The following is a 19,906-nucleotide window of genomic DNA, read 5'->3' as shown; positions in this document are numbered from 1 at the left end:
CAGGCAGTCACCTCCAGCTTTTCTTAACTGCAGCCCTCAGTTTCCCTGGAAGAGACTACACGGGATCCTGCTGTAGCTTCTTCCGCTTCTTCTCCCATCCTGCGGGAGCCACCTCCTCCCCCGACTCCAGACTCAGCGGCGGCTCGAGCATCTCCTGGGATGTTGTCTCTGGCATCCCAGTCCCCTGGCCCCGCTTCTTCCTCTTCTTGGTGGGCACTGGATCTGCCCTGGCCTCAGGCTCCCCCTCCTCTGGCAGCTGCAGCTCCGACACCTCCCCCTGTGGGTCACTGGTCTCGGCCCTTGGCTCCGTTGCTTTGTGGCCCCTTTCTTTCTTCTTCTTCTTCTTGGTGGATGCCTGCGGCTCAAGGTCCCCTGGTGGCTCAGGCTCCACCCAAGGCTCCACCACCTCTGCCCCCGGCTCCCCCGCTGCGTTTTGCCATTTCTCTTTCTTCCTCCTCTTTTTGGTGGACACCAGAGCTGCCTCAGCCTGAGGCTCAACTTCGTGTGGTAGTTCAGGCTCCATTACCTCCCCTGGGAACTCCAGAGGGCCCATCTCCAGCTCTGTCGCCTCGGTCCCTGGCTCCATCATTACTTTGTACCCCTTTTCTTTTTTCTTCTTCTTGGAGGATGGCAGCAGGTTGGCTTCCTCCTGTGGCTCCAGCTGCAGTGGAGACTCGGCCGGCATCCCTTCCCCTGGCTCCCTCCCTTCTGTCCCCTTCTGCCTCTTCCTCTTCCTGGAGGGAGGGAAAACTGTCTCTTCCAGAGGCTCCCTTTTAATTGTGAGTTCCAGCTCCGCCGGCTTTTCTTCAGGCGCCAGTGTCTGCTCTTCTGGTTCGACCATTTCTGCCCCTTTGGGCTTCTTTTTCTTCTTCTTGGTGGTGGACAGAAATGGTGCCCCCACGGGCTCCGACATCTCAGCCATGGATTCTGCTGCTACGGGCTCCATCACCTCTAGCTGTTTTTAGCTCCTGTTTTTTTTCTTCTTCCCCACATCCACCTCTGGAGACCCCAAAGCTGTGTCCACCTCCAGGGCCCCAAGCCCATTCACTGCCTCCTGGGGAACTGAGGCCTCTGGTATATGCCTCTTCTTCTTCCTCTTCCTTGAGGCTGGTGACCTGAGTTCCAAGACTGACCCAGGCCCTGTTACCGGGAGGCTGCCTCCAAAGGCACAGAACCGAGGCCTCAGGCCAGGGGGGATCTGTGGTGGGGGGCTTGTTGGGATGGGCTGCAGCAGGGTCCCGGAGGGGGATTCTTGGGGACCGTCAAAGATCCTTAGGCTGCCCTGGGGGGCTGGGGCACAGGTGAGTCCACCTCCCGCTTCCCCTGAGGGAGCCAGCAGGATTGCTTCTCCAGCCTGGGGGCCGCTGCTTCTGAGGACCCGGTAGCGGTGCCGCTTACCCGCCAACTTGCCCTTCACAATCCGGGAGCCTGAGAGAGGCACTAGCCGCCCATTGAGGCTGAAAGGAGAAAGGAGAAGGCAGAAGCTTCATCAGATTTTTCTGGTGAAAGGGAGGAAAGGAGCTGAGAAACAGCATTTTTTTAAAAAAGGTTTATTCATCCATTTGAGAGAGAGGGAGCACCAGCATGGGAGAGGGGCAGAGGGAGGCGGAGAAGCCAACTCCCGCTGAGCGGGGAGCCAGATGCCGGGCTTGATCCCAGGACCCTGAGATTATGACCTGAGCCAAAATCAGACGCTTAACCAACTGAGCTACCCAGGCGCCCTGAATGCCCGAGGAAAGCCCCTCTAAACTCCACCCAAGTTCAGCCACTGGGGTGGGGGCGTATTCCCAGGAGGTGGCCTGGACCACTCACCAGTCTGGGGCGAAGTTTACAGGAGCCTGGATAAGCCACAGTTCCGTATCTGGATCCCTTAACACCTCCAAAGAAAAACGAGTGGGCTCTGAAGCTGGGGACGTCGCGGTAAAGGTGGGGGGACAGGAGAATAGAGCAGCACCTGCAGGAGAGGAAACGGGAGCCTGCTGACACTGCCCCGCGGATCCAATCCTCTAGGACGCCCATCGGCCCATTGGTCCAGCCTCCTGAGCGCCTCAATCCCCTCACCCCGGCCTCTTCTCTCCTGCCTGTTCCCCAGGGGCGCCCCAATCTCCACCGAGCCAATTCCTGGCGGCGCCCTTCCCTCCCACCGGTAGTTTCCCCCACCCCATACCCTCCCTAAGCCCGAAGTTCCTTCCTCGCGGGAGATACTCTCTCCGCAGGTCCTGTCTCTGGGAAAGTCCGTTTTTTCCGTCCGAACGCCCCCCGGGGGCCCTTTCTCCTCCATTTCAGCCAACTCTTTGCAACCCCGCCAGCCCGCCCTGATGCCACTTACCGCCGGACGGGGTCCCCGCCATGCCGGGACCTGTGCCCCCCTCAGACCGAGCCGCCGAGAGCGGGGGAGCTGCGCAGCTGACCACGTGGAACCAGGGGGGTGGGGCTTCATCCGGGAGCGCCCATGTGGTGCGGGAGCGCGGGGGTGTCGCTCGGGGCCCGCTCGCTCTACGAGCAGAACTGGGGAGAATTTCCACTTGTGCAGAGCAGATAACCAAGGAAGACGTCTTTTCCCGAAAATCTGCTCCCCAAAGCAGCTGCTTGGCTGCTTGGCGGGAGTTAGAGCCTCACGGGGTCCCTGCGGGTATCCCCCCCAATCTCTCAGGACATTATTTGCTCCAACGTCGCCTTAAAGGGGCAGCCACATTGGTAGCTCCCAACTCTTAAAGAGACAGGAAGCTCGAGTGGTCTGAGATTCTTAAAGAGACAGGTAAGAGTCTAGGTTGGCAGGGCCGTGCTTTCAGTGTTACAATCCCTTCTTGGGAGGCCCAGATGCCTGGGAAATTCGGAACTTGAGTGGGACAAGTGGGAAAATGGAGAAATGGGATAATTCCTCCGGAGGGCGTGAAGTACCAGTTTAGGGGCGGGGCTTCTGAACTCCTAGGGAGCGGGAAACGTAGGGGGAGGAGCCTGTGGGCCCCGGGGCGGGGCCTCCAGACTCCTGTGGTAAACACGCGTGGGGCGGTGCGGGCTAAGGGGCGGGGTTTGTGGACCAATGAGATAGATAGGATGCCCCCGAGGACTTAGTCTACTGCGTGGGGGACATTCCCGAAGGCTTTGAGGATGGGAGAGGGGAATAGAAGGTTTGATCAGTGCCCTTTCTCCGCCGGGGGGTGGGGGGGGGGCGCGTGTAAACAGCGGCACGTGGACACAGATTTGGGGTTCGCGTCCACGCCCCTTTCCACAGAGACCGCACCGCTTGGGGCAGCGGGCGGAGCCGCGGGACGGCGGCTAGACAGGGTGACCCGACTGCATTCCTGGCCGGTGTGTCAGCGCCACTTCTCGCCCCCTCTGCCGTGATTTCGGATCCTATTCGAGAATCGGGGCGTCCCCGTTTCTCAGGGTGTGAGCGGCTTCCCAGAGCGGAAAGAGGGTCAGGGGAAGGGGACGCGTTCCTTCAGTCGGGGATCACCAGGCAGTTCCCCAGCGTGGGCGAGACACCCGGGCGCCGCCCCTGCGGGCTCCGAACTACAATTCCCAGAGGACGCGAGGAGGGGAGGACGCCCCGACGTCCATCGCGGAAGCTGCTGGGGATTGTAGTCCCAGCCTACGACTTTGGACTCAGTTGCTGGGTAAAATCTGTAAAGATCCAACCCATCCTTTTTACCGGACGGGGAGATCGAGGCTCAGAGACTCGAGGGGATACTGATTTAGCGAGGCTCTCTTCTCGCCTTAGGGGCGGGGCATGTGAGTCTTCCCCAGCCTCTAACCTTCTACCTCTTTGGTGGCGTCCACACCTTCTTCCTAGAAGGGGGAAACTAAGCCTGGAGGGGTGGGTCAGAGATTCAGGACGCTGTCTCCCTCAGTCACCGCGAGGTTAAAGTCGAGTCTATCTACGTGGTCAGGTCGCCCTCGGCTTCCGGACCTCGCCCTTTCTGTCTGTGAAATGGACTTTCGTGTGATTCCCAATGGGAACGTCTCAGGCTGCGTCCTGCCCCTCCAGGACTACAAGTCCCAAGGTGCTCGAGGCGACCCCTACTCCCCCTCCCCTCCGGGACCCGCCTCCCTCCGGCCGGAGTCACGTCGTCTAACCTGTTCCCGGCGCCTGCCCCGCCCCGTCCTGCGCTCCCCGCAGCCGGAGGCCTGAGCCGGAGGAAGTCCCCCGGTGCCAGGATCTGCCCGGGATCCGTGAGTTCCACCCCACTGGGGTCCATGCGGCTCTGGAGGAGGCCGACACCGCGTCCCTGGGAGGACTGGGAGGGGACTCGGACGCTGAGTCCCAGGGTGGAATTGGGGGTGCGCAGATGCCAGGGTCCTTCGAAGGAAAGAACTCATATTTACTGGGCAAAAGTAAAGGGAACTCTGATGCCTGAGTTCTTGGGATGGAGGGCTCGGACGCCATGGTCCCGGGGAGACGCTGGAGCTGGGACTCCTGAATCCCACGAATTGGGGCGTCCCTCAGAAGCCTGAGTCTTTGAGGGGAATTGGGGGTATCAGATGCCTGAGACCTGGTAGAAATGACAAGACTCGGACTGATGGGGCTCTGGAAAGGGCGGCCATCCCTGACGCCCTCCAGCCTGCTTTCTCCACCGAGCTTCTAGGTCTCGAGGCAGAATTAGGAATGGGATGGGGATAGTGGAACTCGGGGCCCTGAAATGTAGCAGGACAAGCCCCCGAGGTCCCTCTGGAGGCTAGGTTCCGGCGCTCCCTACGCTTTCCGGCTCTGGGGTGGGAGCCGGGGGAGGGGGGACCGCGGCAGCTCTCCAACCTGCGTGCGGCTGCGAGATCCCCAACATATCATTAACCGGGGCGTCAGACCTGCCTAACCAGAGGAGGGACCTCCACCCCAGGGCGCCCCCTCGTGGGGGCGGGAGCCTCCCATTACCCCTTGGAGGTGGGAGATATTTGGGGTTTGCAGAGGGGGTTCTAGAACTCAGGGCAGAATTCCAGAAGGTGGGATTGGATTCTGGGAGGCTTGCATGGCTGGGCACGACACAGAGAGGACAGGGGTAAACTGAGGCTAAGAGGTCACACAGGTAGAGTTGATTAGCATTTGGCCCCTTCTGAGCAGCTGTCTCAGATAGCAGAGCTGATCAGAGTTTGGCTTCCTCTTTCTTCTGCAGCTGTCTGGGGGACGGAATTCCATCCATTCCCACCAGATTTTCTGACTAACCTCCCCCACTCCTAGGGCTCCTCGCCCTGACCCTGAGGTGAGAAATGTCACCTCCACCCCCATGTGTCTGACCTGAGGTAGTGTGGGAGATAAGCGAGGGATAGAGGCTAATTCTGGAGGTGTGTGTCTGTCCTTGAAGCGGGGGAGGGCAGGGACGGGCGCCTCCCTCTGGCTGTCTCCCCCTTCTCTCCACCCCCATGTGACATGTGAGGGGATTGAACAAGGGGGGTGGGGAAGGCAGGGGGTTCTGATGAGAGAGGGAGAGAACTTCCTAATTGTCTGGGCTTGAAGGGCATTCGGTGATAGCCTGAGATGAAATTAAAAATAATAACCAACCATGGCTGCCAAGACAGAGCTCACAGCGTGCCAGGCTCAGCACTGGTAGGTAGATGGTTCCCACTGTCTACAGAGGTCTCAGGCAACTGCCCAAAGGTGGCTTGCTGACTCCACCCCAGGCAATGACTTCTCTCTACTCCACTGGGGAAACTAAGGCTGGAGAGCCCACAGCCTGGGCTTTTGCCACCTTCTCTCTGGAATCTTCCAGGGCAGCCTGTGCCCCTCTGCCAGATTTTTGGGCATGACCATGAGCCAGAACTCACAAATGTACAGGGAGAATTTAGGGTTTAGGAAGTTGAGACTCCAGAGGTCAAAACCCAGGGCTTTTAGACTCAGAAAGAGTTGAAAGGGCTCTTTTGGGGAAAAAAGATTCCTCTGGGTCTTTAGCCCTCACCGTGTGTCAGATCCTATGTTATCTCAACGAACAGCCAAGGAAGGTCAGTAATTAAGAATCCTATATGTGTGATCTTTATTTGGTGCCCTGCGTTGTTCTAAACACTGTACATAAATTATGCCACTCAAACCTCACACCCTTCTGAGGAGAAGGTATTAATTCTCCCATCATACACACAGGAAACTGAGGCACAGAGAAACTATATAACTAGTCCAGGGTAGAGACTTAAGAGAGGGGGAAGGCCCTAGCCTGTTCCACAGTCGTCCACAGAGGGGGAAAACCAAGTCCCGGAGAGGGTGGGGTCTCTTCCAGCGTCAGTCTGTCCGGACAGAAATGTAGGAGTCCAACCAGGGGTATTTCCAGCCTAGCCTGACGCTCTGTGTCGGTTCCCACTGAGGATGATGAGTACTCCAGAAGCCCCCGGGATCCTTAACCCCGAAGAACTTGCTTGGCCTGGCCGTATGCATGAGTCCGGGGGACCGAGAGTTAGGGGTGGAGGGGAAGGGGAGGAATGGGAGCTGGGGTTAGAGGGTACCCAGAGGTGGACTAGAGCCCGCAGGAGGGGGAGCGGGAGCGGGAGCTGGAGGTGCAGGGCTGAGGCCTGGGAACGGCGGCGCGACGTGCGCCGCCCCTGCGCCCCGCCCGGCCCCCGCTCCCCTGCCGCGGGAGGTGAGGCACCTGCCCAGGCCCGCAGCGCATTCCCGGGGTCTGAGCTCAGGCACTGTCCGCCCGCGGGCCGTGACCCGGAGCGCCCCCTGGTGGCCTCGACAACCCCTCTGCCCGCACCAGCCCTGGGAGGGCCTCACGCCCAGCCTTGCCATTTCCTTAGGGCCAGAAGATGTCAGCGTGGGCTCGGGAGTCTTAGAAATTTGGGAATCCTGAAATCCCCCAACAGAACATCTCGCTGCCAGAATGCTGGCACCGGGAGGCTGCATAGAATTGTTCGTTTTCCTATTTTAACAGACGCAGAGTGTTTCCTGTGTATCTGAGCTTCTAAAAGCCCCAAGTTCTGATTCCTGGAGTCCATACTTTCTGAGGCCTGAATTCTCAGAGCCTTAATTCCTCTTGCACCCTCTGGCCAGTTGGATCCTCACTATAGTCCATATCTTCATTTTACAGATCAAGAGGCACTCTTGTCAGGGTCAGTGGTGCCCCCAGATTTGAACCCCTGGAAGTCTGGCTCCTTACTTGTGATCTTACCCACTCCCCTAACCGTGCATTGAGCTAGACTTTTAGGGCAGTGGAATCTTGGGATAGATAGAACATGGTGCAGGAAGATGGAGAAATCGAAGCTAGCAAAACTGGAGAATTCTAGAATGTTCCAAAGATAGAATCTTGGACTCAGAACTTTTGGACAAGAGACTCTCAAGCTGAGAGTTTTAGGCTCTGTAGAGCTTTAATAACAACCTCAAAGTCCTTACAATTTCAGAATCTAGGCCTCTGAGAGATTGAAGAGGCCTCTTAGAATTGCTGATTTGCCTCCTCCTTTCACTGTTGGGGAAACTGAGGCCCCAAGGAGTGGATGGGACTTGTTGCCCAAGGTCACACACTCCCAACACACCCCAAATGAACCACCAGCCCCAACAGGTTCTGTTCCCCAGGCTTCCCAGACAGAGGCCAGAATCAGCATGCCCCAGCCTGCCCCGCTGCCCACGCCTGCACCTCCAAAGCTAAGTGGTTGGTGCAGCCTGGGGAGGTGGCCAAGGTGGCGGGCGTGGTGGCTACCATGGGGATGGGGATGGTGCTGGCTTGACTGGTTCCTTGTGGCCTGGCTCCTTCCCACTGAGCCAATGACCACAGCAGCCCAGCCACCCCCAGCCACTTCCCTGTTCTTCCTGTGAACACTGGGTACCCGTGAACAAGGTCGACTCTGGGGAGAGGAAGCTGAGTGGTCCCTGCCCTCTGGGACTCTTCCAGTCTGGTCGAGGCAACCTAGACTAACAAGTTAGATCCAGGTGGTGAAACCTAATACAGCTGACTCCTTCCAAGCTGATCTTGAACAAATAGTTCTTAGCCCCATTTTTTTGCCTGCTACTGTGACTTTGACCATTAAATGCGGTATCAGGTGCAAGCCTTTGGCACAGTTCTAGGAGGCCGTGGCCCCTCAGTTAATAGTTGTTATTTTATTTCATTATCCCCTCAAGCAACCATCACAGGTACACAGTAGGCAGCACAATTATTATTAAAATATATATATATATATATATATATATATATATATATATATATATATCCCTAGTGGGGCGCCTGGGTGGCTCAGTCAGTTAAGCATCTGCCTTTGGCTCAGGTCATGATCCCAGGGTCCTGGGATCAAGTGCCGAGTCGGGCTCCCTGCTTGGCAGCCTGCTTCTCCTCTGCTTCTGTGGCTCCCCCTGCTTGTGCGCGCGTGTGCTTGCTCTCTCTCTCTCTAATAAATAAATAAAATCTTCAAAAAAATTAAAAGATCCCTAGCATAAAAAAAAAGTGATATCCCTAACATCTAGCATAGGGTCTCCTGGCCCTAGTAGGCACTCAGGAATTGATAGTTACTTTTGCCTCCTTTGTTCCCCCAAATGCCTGGCACACAGTAGGTAATCAGTGCATAATTGTTGAAGGAGTGATTCAAGGCTTATTAGGACTGACCTAGAAAGATGGACAAGGAGCTACGTCAAGCGAGTGAATTGTCCAGAGCCATCCAGGAGGATTTGAAGGAGTTGGCATTTTCCAGCCAGGGAAGTGGAAGGGCATAGTGCTTCCAGTGGAAAGAGCTAGGAGAATCAAGGCTCTGTCTGGCTGCTCTATGACCCCTGGTTCCCTGTGGTCGGGGTCTGAGAAGGCTTCCCCTCCACCCACCCACACACCTCCGTAGGCGCCCCGCTTCCGCCGGCACCATGGACAGCGAGGCATTCCAGAGCTCGAGGGACCTTCTGGACCTGAACTTCCAGTGGTGAGCTGGGGTAGGGGGCGGGGCTTGCTCCGGAGAGGCCCTCAAGGGTGGAGGCAGGGCGCTGCCCGGAGGCCCCGGGCCTTACTGCTCCTCCCTCCTGCCCAGCTCTGGCCATGAAGCACATGGACCTGAAGCAGATGGAGCTGGATACAGCGGCGGCCAAGGTGGACGAACTGACCAAACAGCTGGAGTCGCTGTGGTCAGACTCGCCCACGCCTCCCGGCTCACAGACTGGAGCCCCCCCTAGGGTGAGCCTACTCGCCTCGGTCCCCACCTTGGCCCCCAAAGCCGGCTTCTTTCTGCCTGGGGTTCTGCCCCATCGGGTTGTACAGGCCGTGGGCTATTTAAGGGCACTTGAAAGAGGGGACCAGTATAAATGGACATCTCACAGGACCCTTGGAAGAAAAGGGTCTTTTTCTAAGAGGCAGAAGGACACCGTACCGGCTAGCCTCAGCCCTGATTTCAGGGCCGTCTTGCCAGTACCGCTCACCAGGGCTCCCTATGCCTGACTCTCCGGCCCCGGCCCAACTCCCCTAGGTTAATTTCCGATGACTTCTTTGATCTACTAACCCCTCTCCTAATGTCTCCTTTGACCCCTCAATGTCTCGGCCTCCCCACAGCTGTCCCGGTACAGCTTCAGCCCGGTCCCCGAGCCCTTCAGCAGCCGCGGGTCTCCCCGGAAGGTGGCCACCGACGGCGCAGACACCTCGTTCGACGCTCCGAGAGCGCCCCGGCTTTGCACCCCTACAGCCCGCTGTCCCCGAAAGGCCGGCCCTCGTCACCGCGCACCCCGCTCTACCTGCAGCCGGATTCCTACGGCAGCCTGGACCGCGCGCCCTCGGCCCCGGCCCCGCCCCTTCGATGGCACAGGCAGCCCCCTCGGCCGTGCGCCCTCCCCGCGGCCCGGATCGGGCCCGCTCCGCCAGCAGGGTCCCTCCACGCCCTTCGACTTTCTGGGCCGCGCTGGTTCCCCGCGGGGCAGCCCCCTGGCCGAGGGGCCCCAGGCCTTCTTCCCCGAGCGCGGGCCCTCGCCTCGCCCCCAGACTTCAGCTTATGACACGCCCGTGGCCTTTGGGAGCCCCCTACTGGGCGCGGGCGGTAGCGCTTTCGCCCCACCTCTGCGCGCTCAAGGTGAACGAGGGGGCCTCCTTTGGGGGGTGGGAGGGATGCAGGCCTGGGACCCAGTCTCCCGTTATATCCCAATTCGCCACCTCTCCCTAGACGACTTAACGCTGCGCCGGCGGCCCCCCAAAGCCTGGAATGAGTCTGACCTGGACGTGGCATACGAGAAGAAATCTTCACAGACAGCGAGCTACGAACGTGAGTGGTGGGAGACCAGAGGAAGAGGGGAGCCAGGAGAGGTAGCCCCCAGACCCTAATGATTCTCGCCTCGCAGGCCTGGACGTCTTCTCGCGGCCTGCTTCGCCAGGCCTGCAGCTGTTACCCTGGAGAGAGAGCAGCCTGGACGGGCTGGGGGCCACCAGCAAGGTGAGGGGCGGCTGGGGAGGGGGCTGGTGGGCAGGGGCCGGGAGTGCGGTCAGGACCACCTCCCATTCCTGGCTGCACCCCCAGTCTCCGTGCCCTCCACCCCAGGCTCTTCCTTTTTCATCCTGGATTTCCACCCTCTCCCTGACCCCCTTTGCCTCACTCCCTCTGGTTTCCCTCACCTTCTCTCCCTTCTTGACCTTTTGTCCTTACCTCCTTTCCCCTCCTCCTTTATCATTCCCTCCCCCTAACTTCCTCCCACCTGAACCCCTTCTTTCCTCCTTCCTTCTTTCTCCCCCAGGACAACCTCACCAGCGCCACTCTGCCCCGCAATTACAAGGTCTCCCCTCTGGCCAACGACAGGCGATCTGATGTGGGCAGCTACCGCAGATCACTGGGCTCCGCGGGGCCATCAGGCACTTTGCCCCGCAGCTGGCAGCCTGTCAGCCGCATCCCCATGCCCCCTTCCAGCCCCCAGCCCCGCGGTGCCCCGCGCCAGCGCCCCATCCCCCTCAGCATGATATTCAAGCTGCAGAATGCCTTCTGGGAGCATGGGGCCAGCAGGGCCATGCTCCCTGGCTCCCCCATCTTCTCCCGAGCACCGCCGCCTAAGCTGCCTCCCCAGCCCCAGGCACCCCCTCAGCCTCAGCCACCCCCTCAGCCCCAGCCCCAGCTTCCTCCCCAGCCCCAACCCCAACCCCAACCACAGCCCCAGCCTCAAACCCCTGCCCCTCAACCTCCCCAACAGACTTGGCCCCCTGTGAGTGAAGGTGAGTCAGCAGTGGGGGGGCCCAGAGGGCTGCTTAGAGGGAGGACAAATGGCTGGGGACCAGAACAGCTGGGGGAGCCGTCACAGCCAGACACTGTCCCTGCAGAGAGCAAGGCTAGAGGAGCTTGGGAATTTGCTCAGGAGCTAGGGATAGCACAGTGGTTAAGCATGGACCCTGAATCAGACTGCCTGACTCCAGGCTGTGTGACCTTGGACAAGTCACTTAACCTCTCCGGACCTCAGTTTCCTTGAGTGTAAAAGGTGATAGAGCCCATCTTACTGATTATGGTATTGGATTATTTAATCCATATAAAGTCATTGAAATAGGGCCTGATGTGTAGGAAGATCTCAATAGCTATTATATTAGTTACAATAATTATTAATATGTTTGTGTGCGTGAGACCAGCACAGGGCCTAGAGTTAAAACAGATTGGGTTTTGAGCCCCTCTCCACTGCTGACTTGCTTGCTGTATGACTCAGGATAAATTAGCTAACCTATCTGAGCTTCTGTTTTGTCATCTCAGAAAAGATTAATAATATCTACCTCGTAGATTGTGAGGGACATTCAATGAAATAACGTGTGTAGAGAGTGATCATTACTGTTTTTACCTGCTTTAGAAGCTCTGATAGAGAGAAATAAGACCAAGAGACCATCAGGCACCAGGACTCTAGTCCCAGCAAGAGTATTCTGCCTGAGAGGGTAGGCAAGGAAGTTCTTAGAATCTCAGCAAGTCAAGGCCAATCTGATGGTAGGAGCACAAGATTCAGAAGTCAGAGGGCCCGGAATGCAAATTGCACTGGCTTTGGGCAACTGACTTCCCCTCTCTGATGCTCAGCTTCTCTCTCTGTAATAAGGAAGTGATAGCAGTATCTACCTCACAAGGTAGTGGTGAGAATTCAGTAAGGCAGGCACATGCTAAGTGCTCGATAAAATGGGAGATGTCACAATCAGACTATTCACAGCCCACGGAAAGTAGCCCAGAGAGAGCAAGGAACTGCCCTGAGGTCACACAGCGAATCAGATGCTGGCTACGGGTCCGGGAAGTTGTGGACTTGGAGAGGGGAGTCTTGGGGTTCTCCCAGGGACCCATTCTCTGATGGGCTCCGTGTTCCTTCTAGGCCCCCCCAAGCCTCCCCCTGAGCTGGAGCCTGAGCCGGAGCTCGAGGGGCTGCTGACGCCAGTGCTGGAGGCTGGTGATGTAGATGAAGGCGCTGTCACCCGGCCCCTCAGCCCCACGAGGCTGCAGCCAGCACTGCCACCCGAGGCACAGTCAGTGCCCGAGCTGGAGGAGGTGGCACGGGTTCTGGCAGAGATACCGCGGCCCCTCAAACGTAGGGGATCCATGGAGCAGAGCCCCGCTGTAGCCCTGCCCCCCACCCACAAGAAGCAGTACCAGCAGATCATCAGCCGCCTCTTCCATCGTCACGGTGGGCCTGGGGGGCCTGAGCCCGAACTGTCCCCCATCAGTGAGGGATCCGAAGCGAGGGCAGGGCCCCCTGCTCCTGCCCCACCAGCTCTCCTCCCACCCCCAGCCCTGCCCCAGATCAGCCCGCCAGAGCAGCTGCAGAGCATGGTAAGTAATATAGGAGGACACAGGGGGTCTATTAGCACACGGAAGCACCCCTTCCCTTTTAGGACAGGACCTGGAAATTGCACCCATCACATCTGCCTCTTCCAGTGGGCCAGGAACCCTGCCGCAAGGGAGGCTGGGAAATGTAGTCTTTAATCCAGGTGTTGCCTGTGTTCTGAAGGCAAGGAGAATGTCTAGGGAGAGGCATTCACAAGTCTTGGCCACACAGAGACTCTCTGCTCCGCCCAATAACCAGCCCCCAAGGGCATCTCTTCAGGAATCTCGGAATCTTACCACCTGGAAATGAGTGTGTCGGTGTGTTTCTTCCAGGACCTGAAAAGCCTGCCTGAATCGAGACAGTCACCATTTCTCTCCCCAACTGCTACACGGTCTCTCATGTCTGCCTTCTCTGGGGATCGCTCTCTCCCCTCAGACCTCAGCAAGCCTGTGCTATGGCTAGAAATGGCGACTGAAAATGACCTCTTACTTCAGGCTCATGGTGTCCTCTGACGCTGTTCAGAGCTGCTTTCATTCAAAATCGCAAGAGCAAGTCTCTGGTCTCTGAGGCTGTGGGCGTTGTGATAAAGGGCACCAGCTGCAGAGCTAGGCTGCCTGGTTCATATCCCAGCTCCATGGCATATATCAGCTGTGCGACCTTGTTGTGCAAGATACTTAGCCGTTCTGGGCCTCAGTGTCTTCATCTGTAAAATGGGGATGAGAATAACCATAGGATTACTGTGAACATTAAATATATGAATACAGTGCTTAGAATAGTGCTTGGCACTTAATTGTTAACCACTATTATTATTGTTAGCATTTGACCAGGGGATGGTGGCCTTCTGAACTTGCTCCAGTCCCTGTGTCTTGGCTGCGGGTGGGTAGTGTCTATGGAACAGTCCTGTTCTCTCAGTGTGGATAGACAGAGAGAGGTGAACGATTCCCAGGGAAGAAGCAGGGGCCAGGTAGACACCCAAAATGCCTATTCCCAAGCCCTCCTAAAGTTGGAGCCAGGAAATGTTGAGATCCAGGATCTGGAAATCAAGAACAGAAGAATGAAATCACCTTATAGAATCACAAAGTCCTAGCCATAAAGAAACTTGAACATTCACAGAATTCAAGAATTAAATCCTGTTCTCAGTCTCAGAACAGTGAACCTTCAGAATCCCGAAGAGCCGAAGTTTCAAAGAACAGGATCTTAGCATTTAAAAGTTAGTAACACCAACCATGGTTATTAAGTGATTCGTGAAGTCACCAAAACTGAAAATTAAAGACTCTTCTCATTTGAATCAGAAAAATCACAGATTAGTGCACTAATATGTTGAAATACAGAATTCTGTTTTGTTATTTTTTTAAAGATTATTTTTTTAAGTAATCTTTATACCCATCCTGGGACTTGAACTCACAGCCCCGAGATCAAGAATCTCATGCTGTACCCACTGTGCCAACTGGGTACCCCCAGAATTGTATTGTAAATGAACATTTTCCACTAGAGAAGAATACACAAACACCATAGTAACTAGGAGGAAATAGAAAAAAGAATAAAGAGGCCAAAAATCACAGCACTCAGAACCATGATTAACATTTTAAGTATCTCCTTCCAATCTGTTGGAATGAAATTCTAACCATAAAACATTAACGTTCCCAATCACAGAATCTTGGGAATGCAGCATCTTGGGTCTTCAGCAATTTGACATGGCATAACTTAGCATTCCTGGACTCAACAATATTGGAAATTCGAAATAGCTGAACCTCAGAGAATTTTGAAATCTTTGGCTCTTGGGATCTTCAAATTCCGGGATCTTGAAATCATCGACATCAAAGACCAAAATCACAAAATGCTGTATGCTCCGAATAAATGAATCTGGTAGGAGGACCCATGAGCATCAAAAATAAGAAAATAACAAGGAATAAAAAAGAAAGAAAACACAAGGAATAATAGGCTAAATAATCTTATTCCAAACATCTGGAATTAACATTGGACAACAGTTTGTCATGTGTGTTTCGTAGTATTTATGTTTTATAAAAGCAGTTAAGACTGTGGACGGGTTGAATATCTGGCTTCTATGAATCATCAAGGCTTCCTTTCAGGTCTCAGGGGCCAAGATCCTATACTCACCAGATTCCCTGACTGTTGTAAGGAATCAAAGGCTATAGAACTGAGGGCATTCCCTTCCCCATGGCCGTCTGGATTCAGGCTCTGTACTTTCCTGCCTTCCAATCCCAGCCCTACCCCTGTCTAGTTGGTTGAACTGGGGCGGCTGCCGCCGTGTCCCTGAACCTCTATTTTCCTCTGTAAGTAATAGGTATATTAACAATACCCCCAAGTCACTGAAGCCCGCCCCCACCCCCTGCCCTGTCCCCCCCAGGAGATGCGCTCGGTGCTGCGGAAGGCGGGCTCTCCGCGGAAGGTCCGCCGCGCGCGCCTCAACCCGCTTGTGCTCCTGCTGGACGCCGCGCTGACCGGGGAGCTGGACGTGGTGCAGCAGGCGGTGAAGGAGGTGCGTGCTGCCAAAGTGCAGGGCAGGCGAGGTGGGGGCGGCGGACGCGGGCTGGCCGCGGCTGGGGACTGAGCCTCCGCGTCCCCCGCCCCCCCCCACCCAGATGAACGACCCGAGCCAGCCCAACGAGGAGGGCATCACCGCCCTGCACAATGCCATCTGCGGCGCCAATTACCCCATCGTGGACTTCCTCATCGCGGCCGGCGCCAACGTCAACTCCCCCGACAGCCACGGCTGGTGAGCTCTGACCTTGACCCGCGCGGGGCGGGCACCGGGCGGGCGTGGGGCGGGACCGCGCTGCTGGCCGGGGCACCCACGGGCGAATGCGCGGCCACTCACGCACGCCTCCACGCCTAGGACACCGTTGCACTGCGCGGCGTCGTGCAACGACACGGCCATCTGCACGGCGCTGGTGCAGCACGGCGCAGCAATCTTCGCCACCACGCTCAGTGACGGAGCCACCGCCATCGAGAAGTGCGACCCCTACCGCGAGGGTTACGCTGACTGCGCCACTTACCTGGCAGGTGCGAGGCACGCTTCTGGGGGAGGGAGGAGGTTGTGGGGACTCGGCCGCCCAGCTGGCAATTGCAGAGAGGGAGGGGGCAGACTGCGGACCAATCAAGTGGCAGGATCACAGAGGGAGGGCGGCGGGATGGACCACCTGCGGGGGAGGGGGACAGGGCGTCCCAGCTGGCAGGTGCAGGCGGGCTGTGTGGGGTGAGCAGACTGCCAACCTCGAGGGATGGGGGGACACGGGCACTGTGCCATGCAAACTGGACACCTGTAGGGAGAAGAGACGTCTTGGAGATTGCACTGTTCACCTGCTTTCTCACTTGCGGGCGTGGGGAGTTGGCCGTTCCAATGATACCACTAACCGGGCATAGGGCTGGACAGGTGGGCTGTGCTCCGTGTGGGAGACACAGGGCCACACGCCTGGCAGGTGAGCAGGCCATGGCTTCTGGGGAGGAGCTTGGGGACTCTTCCACCTGGAGGGAGACACGCGGCTTCCCTTATGGGGGGGGGGGGGCAGATCACCTAACCAGGTGATGGGAGGAAGTAGGTAGCCTGTACCAAGGACTTGTGCAGAGCGTCCGTATTACACACCTGGGGTGGGTGGGCAAACTGTATGATAGGGTGGGGTTAGGAACATCACAGAGCTGGAGTGAGTCAGGCTCTAGGACTCACTGTGTGTGGGCGGGGAGACAATGTTTTTGAGAGGTGAGCCTCTAAGGCCACACGAGAGCCCTCTGTACCACCTAATGGCAGGAACTGGAGGAGAGCCTTGGGGCTTATGGGTGAGCAGGGGTAGACAGGGACTGCACCACTGGGGCACGAAATAGACTATAAGCTTCGGGGAGGGGCATTGGGCCCTTACACATTTGTACAGGGAGGTGGAGCCTCTGAGATGTGGAGCTTGGACTGTTCTGTCTGCATCCGACACGGAGAGTTTTGTGAGGGTCAGGTAGAGGTTGGACACCCAACCTGGCTGGGAAGAGAGCCGGAACCGGAACCCGGTGGACTGAACCACTACAGAGAGGGAACAGTGTTGACTGTACCATTTGGAAGGGGAGGCTAAATTCTTGATGGAAATATTACCCTTTCACGGGGCGGGAGTGGGGGATGGGCTATACCCTCTGGAGAAGTTACTGCATCCTCTGGAGATTTTGTCACTTGGGGAGGGGAAGCAATGTGGACTCACCATCTGGAAGAGGGAGGTGGGAGCACTTAGGGGGAGGCGGGGAAGGGCTGTACCATCAGAAGGAGGGGTTGAGATTATGGAAACTGTCCAGCTTGGCGGGGGGGGGGGGGGGGGGGGGGGGGGGGGGGGGGGGGGGGGGGGGGGGCGGGGCGGTCCGCAGCCGACCGCACCTCTGGGAGTGACACAGGGACTTGACGATGTTCATGAGGGGATGGGGACCACTGACCCTGCCTCGGGGTTTGGAGGCCCCAGTTTGATGCACCCTGATGTTCTCGAATTCTAGAGACTGCCAGTCCTCGGCAGGTGACTCCAGCTTAGGCGCCCCTCTCCAGACAGGGTTACACAACTTTGCAAGTGGCTCATGCCTCAGCTGTGTGTATGTGTGGGCGGGGTGCCACATCCCAGGGCCTGTCCCTGTCCTCAGCGTGTCTTGTGTCCCTGAGTGTTCCAACTCCTCCACCCCCCACCCCCAACCGGGCGTTCACAATCTGTGCCCGTTTATGTTTCAGATGTGGAGCAGAGCATGGGGCTGATGCACAACGGGGTGGTCTACGCCCTCTGGGACTACAGCGCGGAGTTTGGGGACGAGCTGTCCTTCCGCGAGGGCGAGTCGGTCACTGTGCTGCGGAGGGACGGACCCGAGGAGACGGACTGGTGGTGGGCCGCGCTACATGGCCAGGAGGGCTACGTACCCCGTAACTACTTCGGGGTGAGCCCGGAAGAGATATGTATTATATCAGCGTCCTGGGGCTATTTGGGGAAAGGGGTTGATTCTGGGAAAAAGAGGAGCAAAAGGGACAGTCCATTCCACTGGGGGCAAGGGAGGTCAGAAGAATCCATTATGGGTCGTGGGGAGATGAGGACCTTACAGTTGGGGGAGAAAGAGCCCCTTCCTTGTGGTACTTTGTGGGGAACTCACTGCCTTACTAGTTATTTGATTGGTTCATGCTCAATCAAATATTTATTTTTAAGATTTTATTTATTTATTCATGAGAGACAGAGAGAGAGAGAGAGAAGCAGAGGGAGAAGCAGGCTCCCAAGGAGCAGGGAGCCCAATGCGGGACTCAATCCCAGGACCCCGGGATCATGACCTGAGCCGAAGGCAGACGCTTAACCAACTGAGCCATCCAGGCGCCCTCAATCAAATATTTTTTATCATCCCTAGTTATATTACTGGGGAGGCAAGGAAGAATGTATTTTAGCCAAGGGAAGCCATGAAGAATCCCATTTCAGTAACCGAGGGGAAGTTAAAGAATTGTGTATTAATGGTGTAGTGGTGAGGAAGCTTTTGTTACACTGCAGGGGGCAGGGGGAGGAAGAATCCATTATTAAAATGATGGTAGAATTGAGGGAGGTTGCACTAGGTTAAGGGAAGAGGCCAGAAGATCCCATTATATTCCTAGGGGAGAAGATTCTTTTAATTTGGGGATGGGCGGAGGTGGGTCCCAACGAGACAGCCATGGTGGTAGGGAGAAGCAGGTGTTTCTTTCATGGCAGTATGGACGACTCGGAAAATTCAATTTCATCAACTGGGCTGCTGAGTCTAAGCCTCTATCTGGTGCTTGGTCGTGACAGGGGCCTTGGGGATTCTGGAGTGATTTGGGAGTCCGCTGAAGGAGTCTGTTAGGTAGGGCGGGGAGGATGGAGACAGCACGCCTATTTGGGGGTGGATTAGGTGACTCCATTAAAGTGTGGGGTGGGATGAAAGAGAGGGTTCCTGGTGTCTAACGATCCTGCCTTCCCTCAGCTCTTTCCCAGGGTGAAGACTCAGAGGAATAAGGTCTAGCTGCACAGAAGGACGTTGCCAAGGGAGGCAGGAGGGAGCAGCCCTGCCTTTGCCCCAGACCTCTTCCTCAGTAACTGCTGCATCTCTTTGGGCCCCAAGCCCTACAGGGTTGGGGTCCTCACCTCTAGCTCTCTGCTTCCCTGGAAGCCCAAGGGAGAAGGAGAACCTCAGCCTTGCATTTAGAAACTGCCTTAGCCACGGGAGATCACCTTGAGGCTGGGAATCATTGGAGGCAAGAGACTCCCCCACCACCTTCCTCCATTTCCAAATCAGATCCCGTCCAAAGTGCCTCCCACTCCTACTGCCAACCCCTCCCACCCCTTCAAAACAAGCTAACACACCATCCTAGGGGAGCCTGGGATGTGTCACCTCCACTGGATTTCCCTGGGAGTCACCTCTGCCCCCATCTCTCCAGGGCTGGGCGAGACACCCTGGTCTCCCACCTCTCCCCAGTCAAGTGCCTTCACCCAGTGCTGGTTTTATAACCAAATGGGGACATTTTTCCTTATAAATAAAGGTAGTTTGCACCAAAATTGACTTCCCTCTCTTTGGATCCCCCTCTGACCTAATAAGTGCGCATCACCCTTACGGATTTCGACAAACCAGTTTTAAGGAAGCCCCTTTCTAAGGGATTTCTGTCATGTAAATCCAATACTTCTTCCAAACACACCTGTTTTTTGTGGGGGTTTTTTTATGGGGGGAGAGGGGGTTTTTTGTTTTTTGTTGTTTTGGTAGTGTCTTGATCTTTTTTCATGTTTTGGATTCTTCCTTTATGTCTTTAAACATTTTAAGCTTATTTTATAGTATATGTATGATAATTCTATAGTCTGAAGTTTGGGGCCATCTACTTTTATAATTTGCTGTGTCTGCTGGTTCTCACTCATGGTGGATTTTTTCCTCGTGTGTGTTGAAATTATGGATTGGGAGACCGTCTTCAACAAGGCTTTATCTTCCCGAAATCCAGGCGGCCTTGTTGAGGGTGTGACCCTGAAGAGTGACTTTCCTTTGCTTCTGCCCCCACTTCTTTATTGTGTAAACTGATTTTTGGTAAAGCACAGGCATATATCTCCTCTGTGTATTTCCTGACAAATCCTAAGGCAACAGCATTGTTGTTGTCTGAGATGTCCAATACCATAGTCACCCACCTCATGTGGCTATTTAAATTTAAATTAATTAAAATTAAATAAAAATTAAGGATCATCTCTCAGTCATGCTGTCCACTTTTCTAATGCTCAGTAGCCACGTGTGGCTAGTGGCTACCATCTTGGGCAGTGCAGATAA

The 19,906-nt window shown here is 56.1% G+C and overlaps 2 protein-coding genes across 2 annotated transcripts; one reads left to right on the top strand and one right to left on the bottom strand.

The window, feature by feature from the left end:
* Positions 1-55: 55 nt before the first annotated feature.
* On the bottom strand, positions 56-2,401 carry POLR1G (RNA polymerase I subunit G). Its single transcript, XM_027619859.2, has 3 exons — positions 2,330-2,401; positions 1,813-1,954; positions 56-1,457 (listed from the first exon to the last, which is right to left on the bottom strand). The coding sequence occupies exons 1-3, from the start codon at positions 2,349-2,351 to the stop codon at positions 962-964; spliced, it is 660 nt and encodes a 219-aa protein (XP_027475660.2). The 5' UTR covers positions 2,352-2,401; the 3' UTR covers positions 56-961.
* A 1,736-nt stretch (positions 2,402-4,137) lies between these two features.
* PPP1R13L (protein phosphatase 1 regulatory subunit 13 like) lies at positions 4,138-19,628 on the top strand. The gene is given in 15 exon segments (XM_027620214.2): positions 4,138-4,176; positions 8,459-8,816; positions 8,923-9,065; positions 9,438-9,528; positions 9,531-9,658; positions 9,660-9,948; positions 10,039-10,137; positions 10,214-10,305; positions 10,604-11,072; positions 12,191-12,645; positions 15,009-15,140; positions 15,244-15,377; positions 15,498-15,664; positions 17,349-17,548; positions 18,587-19,628. Coding segments are annotated over 14 exon segments (2,493 nt in total). The 5' UTR covers positions 4,138-4,176; positions 8,459-8,761; the 3' UTR covers positions 18,626-19,628.
* The last annotated feature ends 278 nt before the right edge of the window (positions 19,629-19,906 follow it).

Source organism: Zalophus californianus, chromosome 17, assembly GCF_009762305.2.
Source record: "Zalophus californianus isolate mZalCal1 chromosome 17, mZalCal1.pri.v2, whole genome shotgun sequence".
Taxonomy (NCBI): domain Eukaryota; kingdom Metazoa; phylum Chordata; class Mammalia; order Carnivora; family Otariidae; genus Zalophus; species Zalophus californianus.
This window is presented reverse-complemented; position numbering and strand designations above follow the sequence as displayed.

Excerpts from the sequence above, each read along its gene's own strand:
- POLR1G (XM_027619859.2), bottom strand. The coding sequence starts at position 2,351 with ATGGCGGGGACCCCGTCCGGCG. Across the intron at positions 1,955-2,329 it reads GGCGGGGACCCCGTCCGGCG|GTGCTGCTCTATTCTCCTGT; the intron begins GTAAGTGGCATC and ends CCTCTCCTGCAG. Across the intron at positions 1,458-1,812 it reads GTAAACTTCGCCCCAGACTG|CCTCAATGGGCGGCTAGTGC; the intron begins GTGAGTGGTCCA and ends TTCTCCTTTCAG.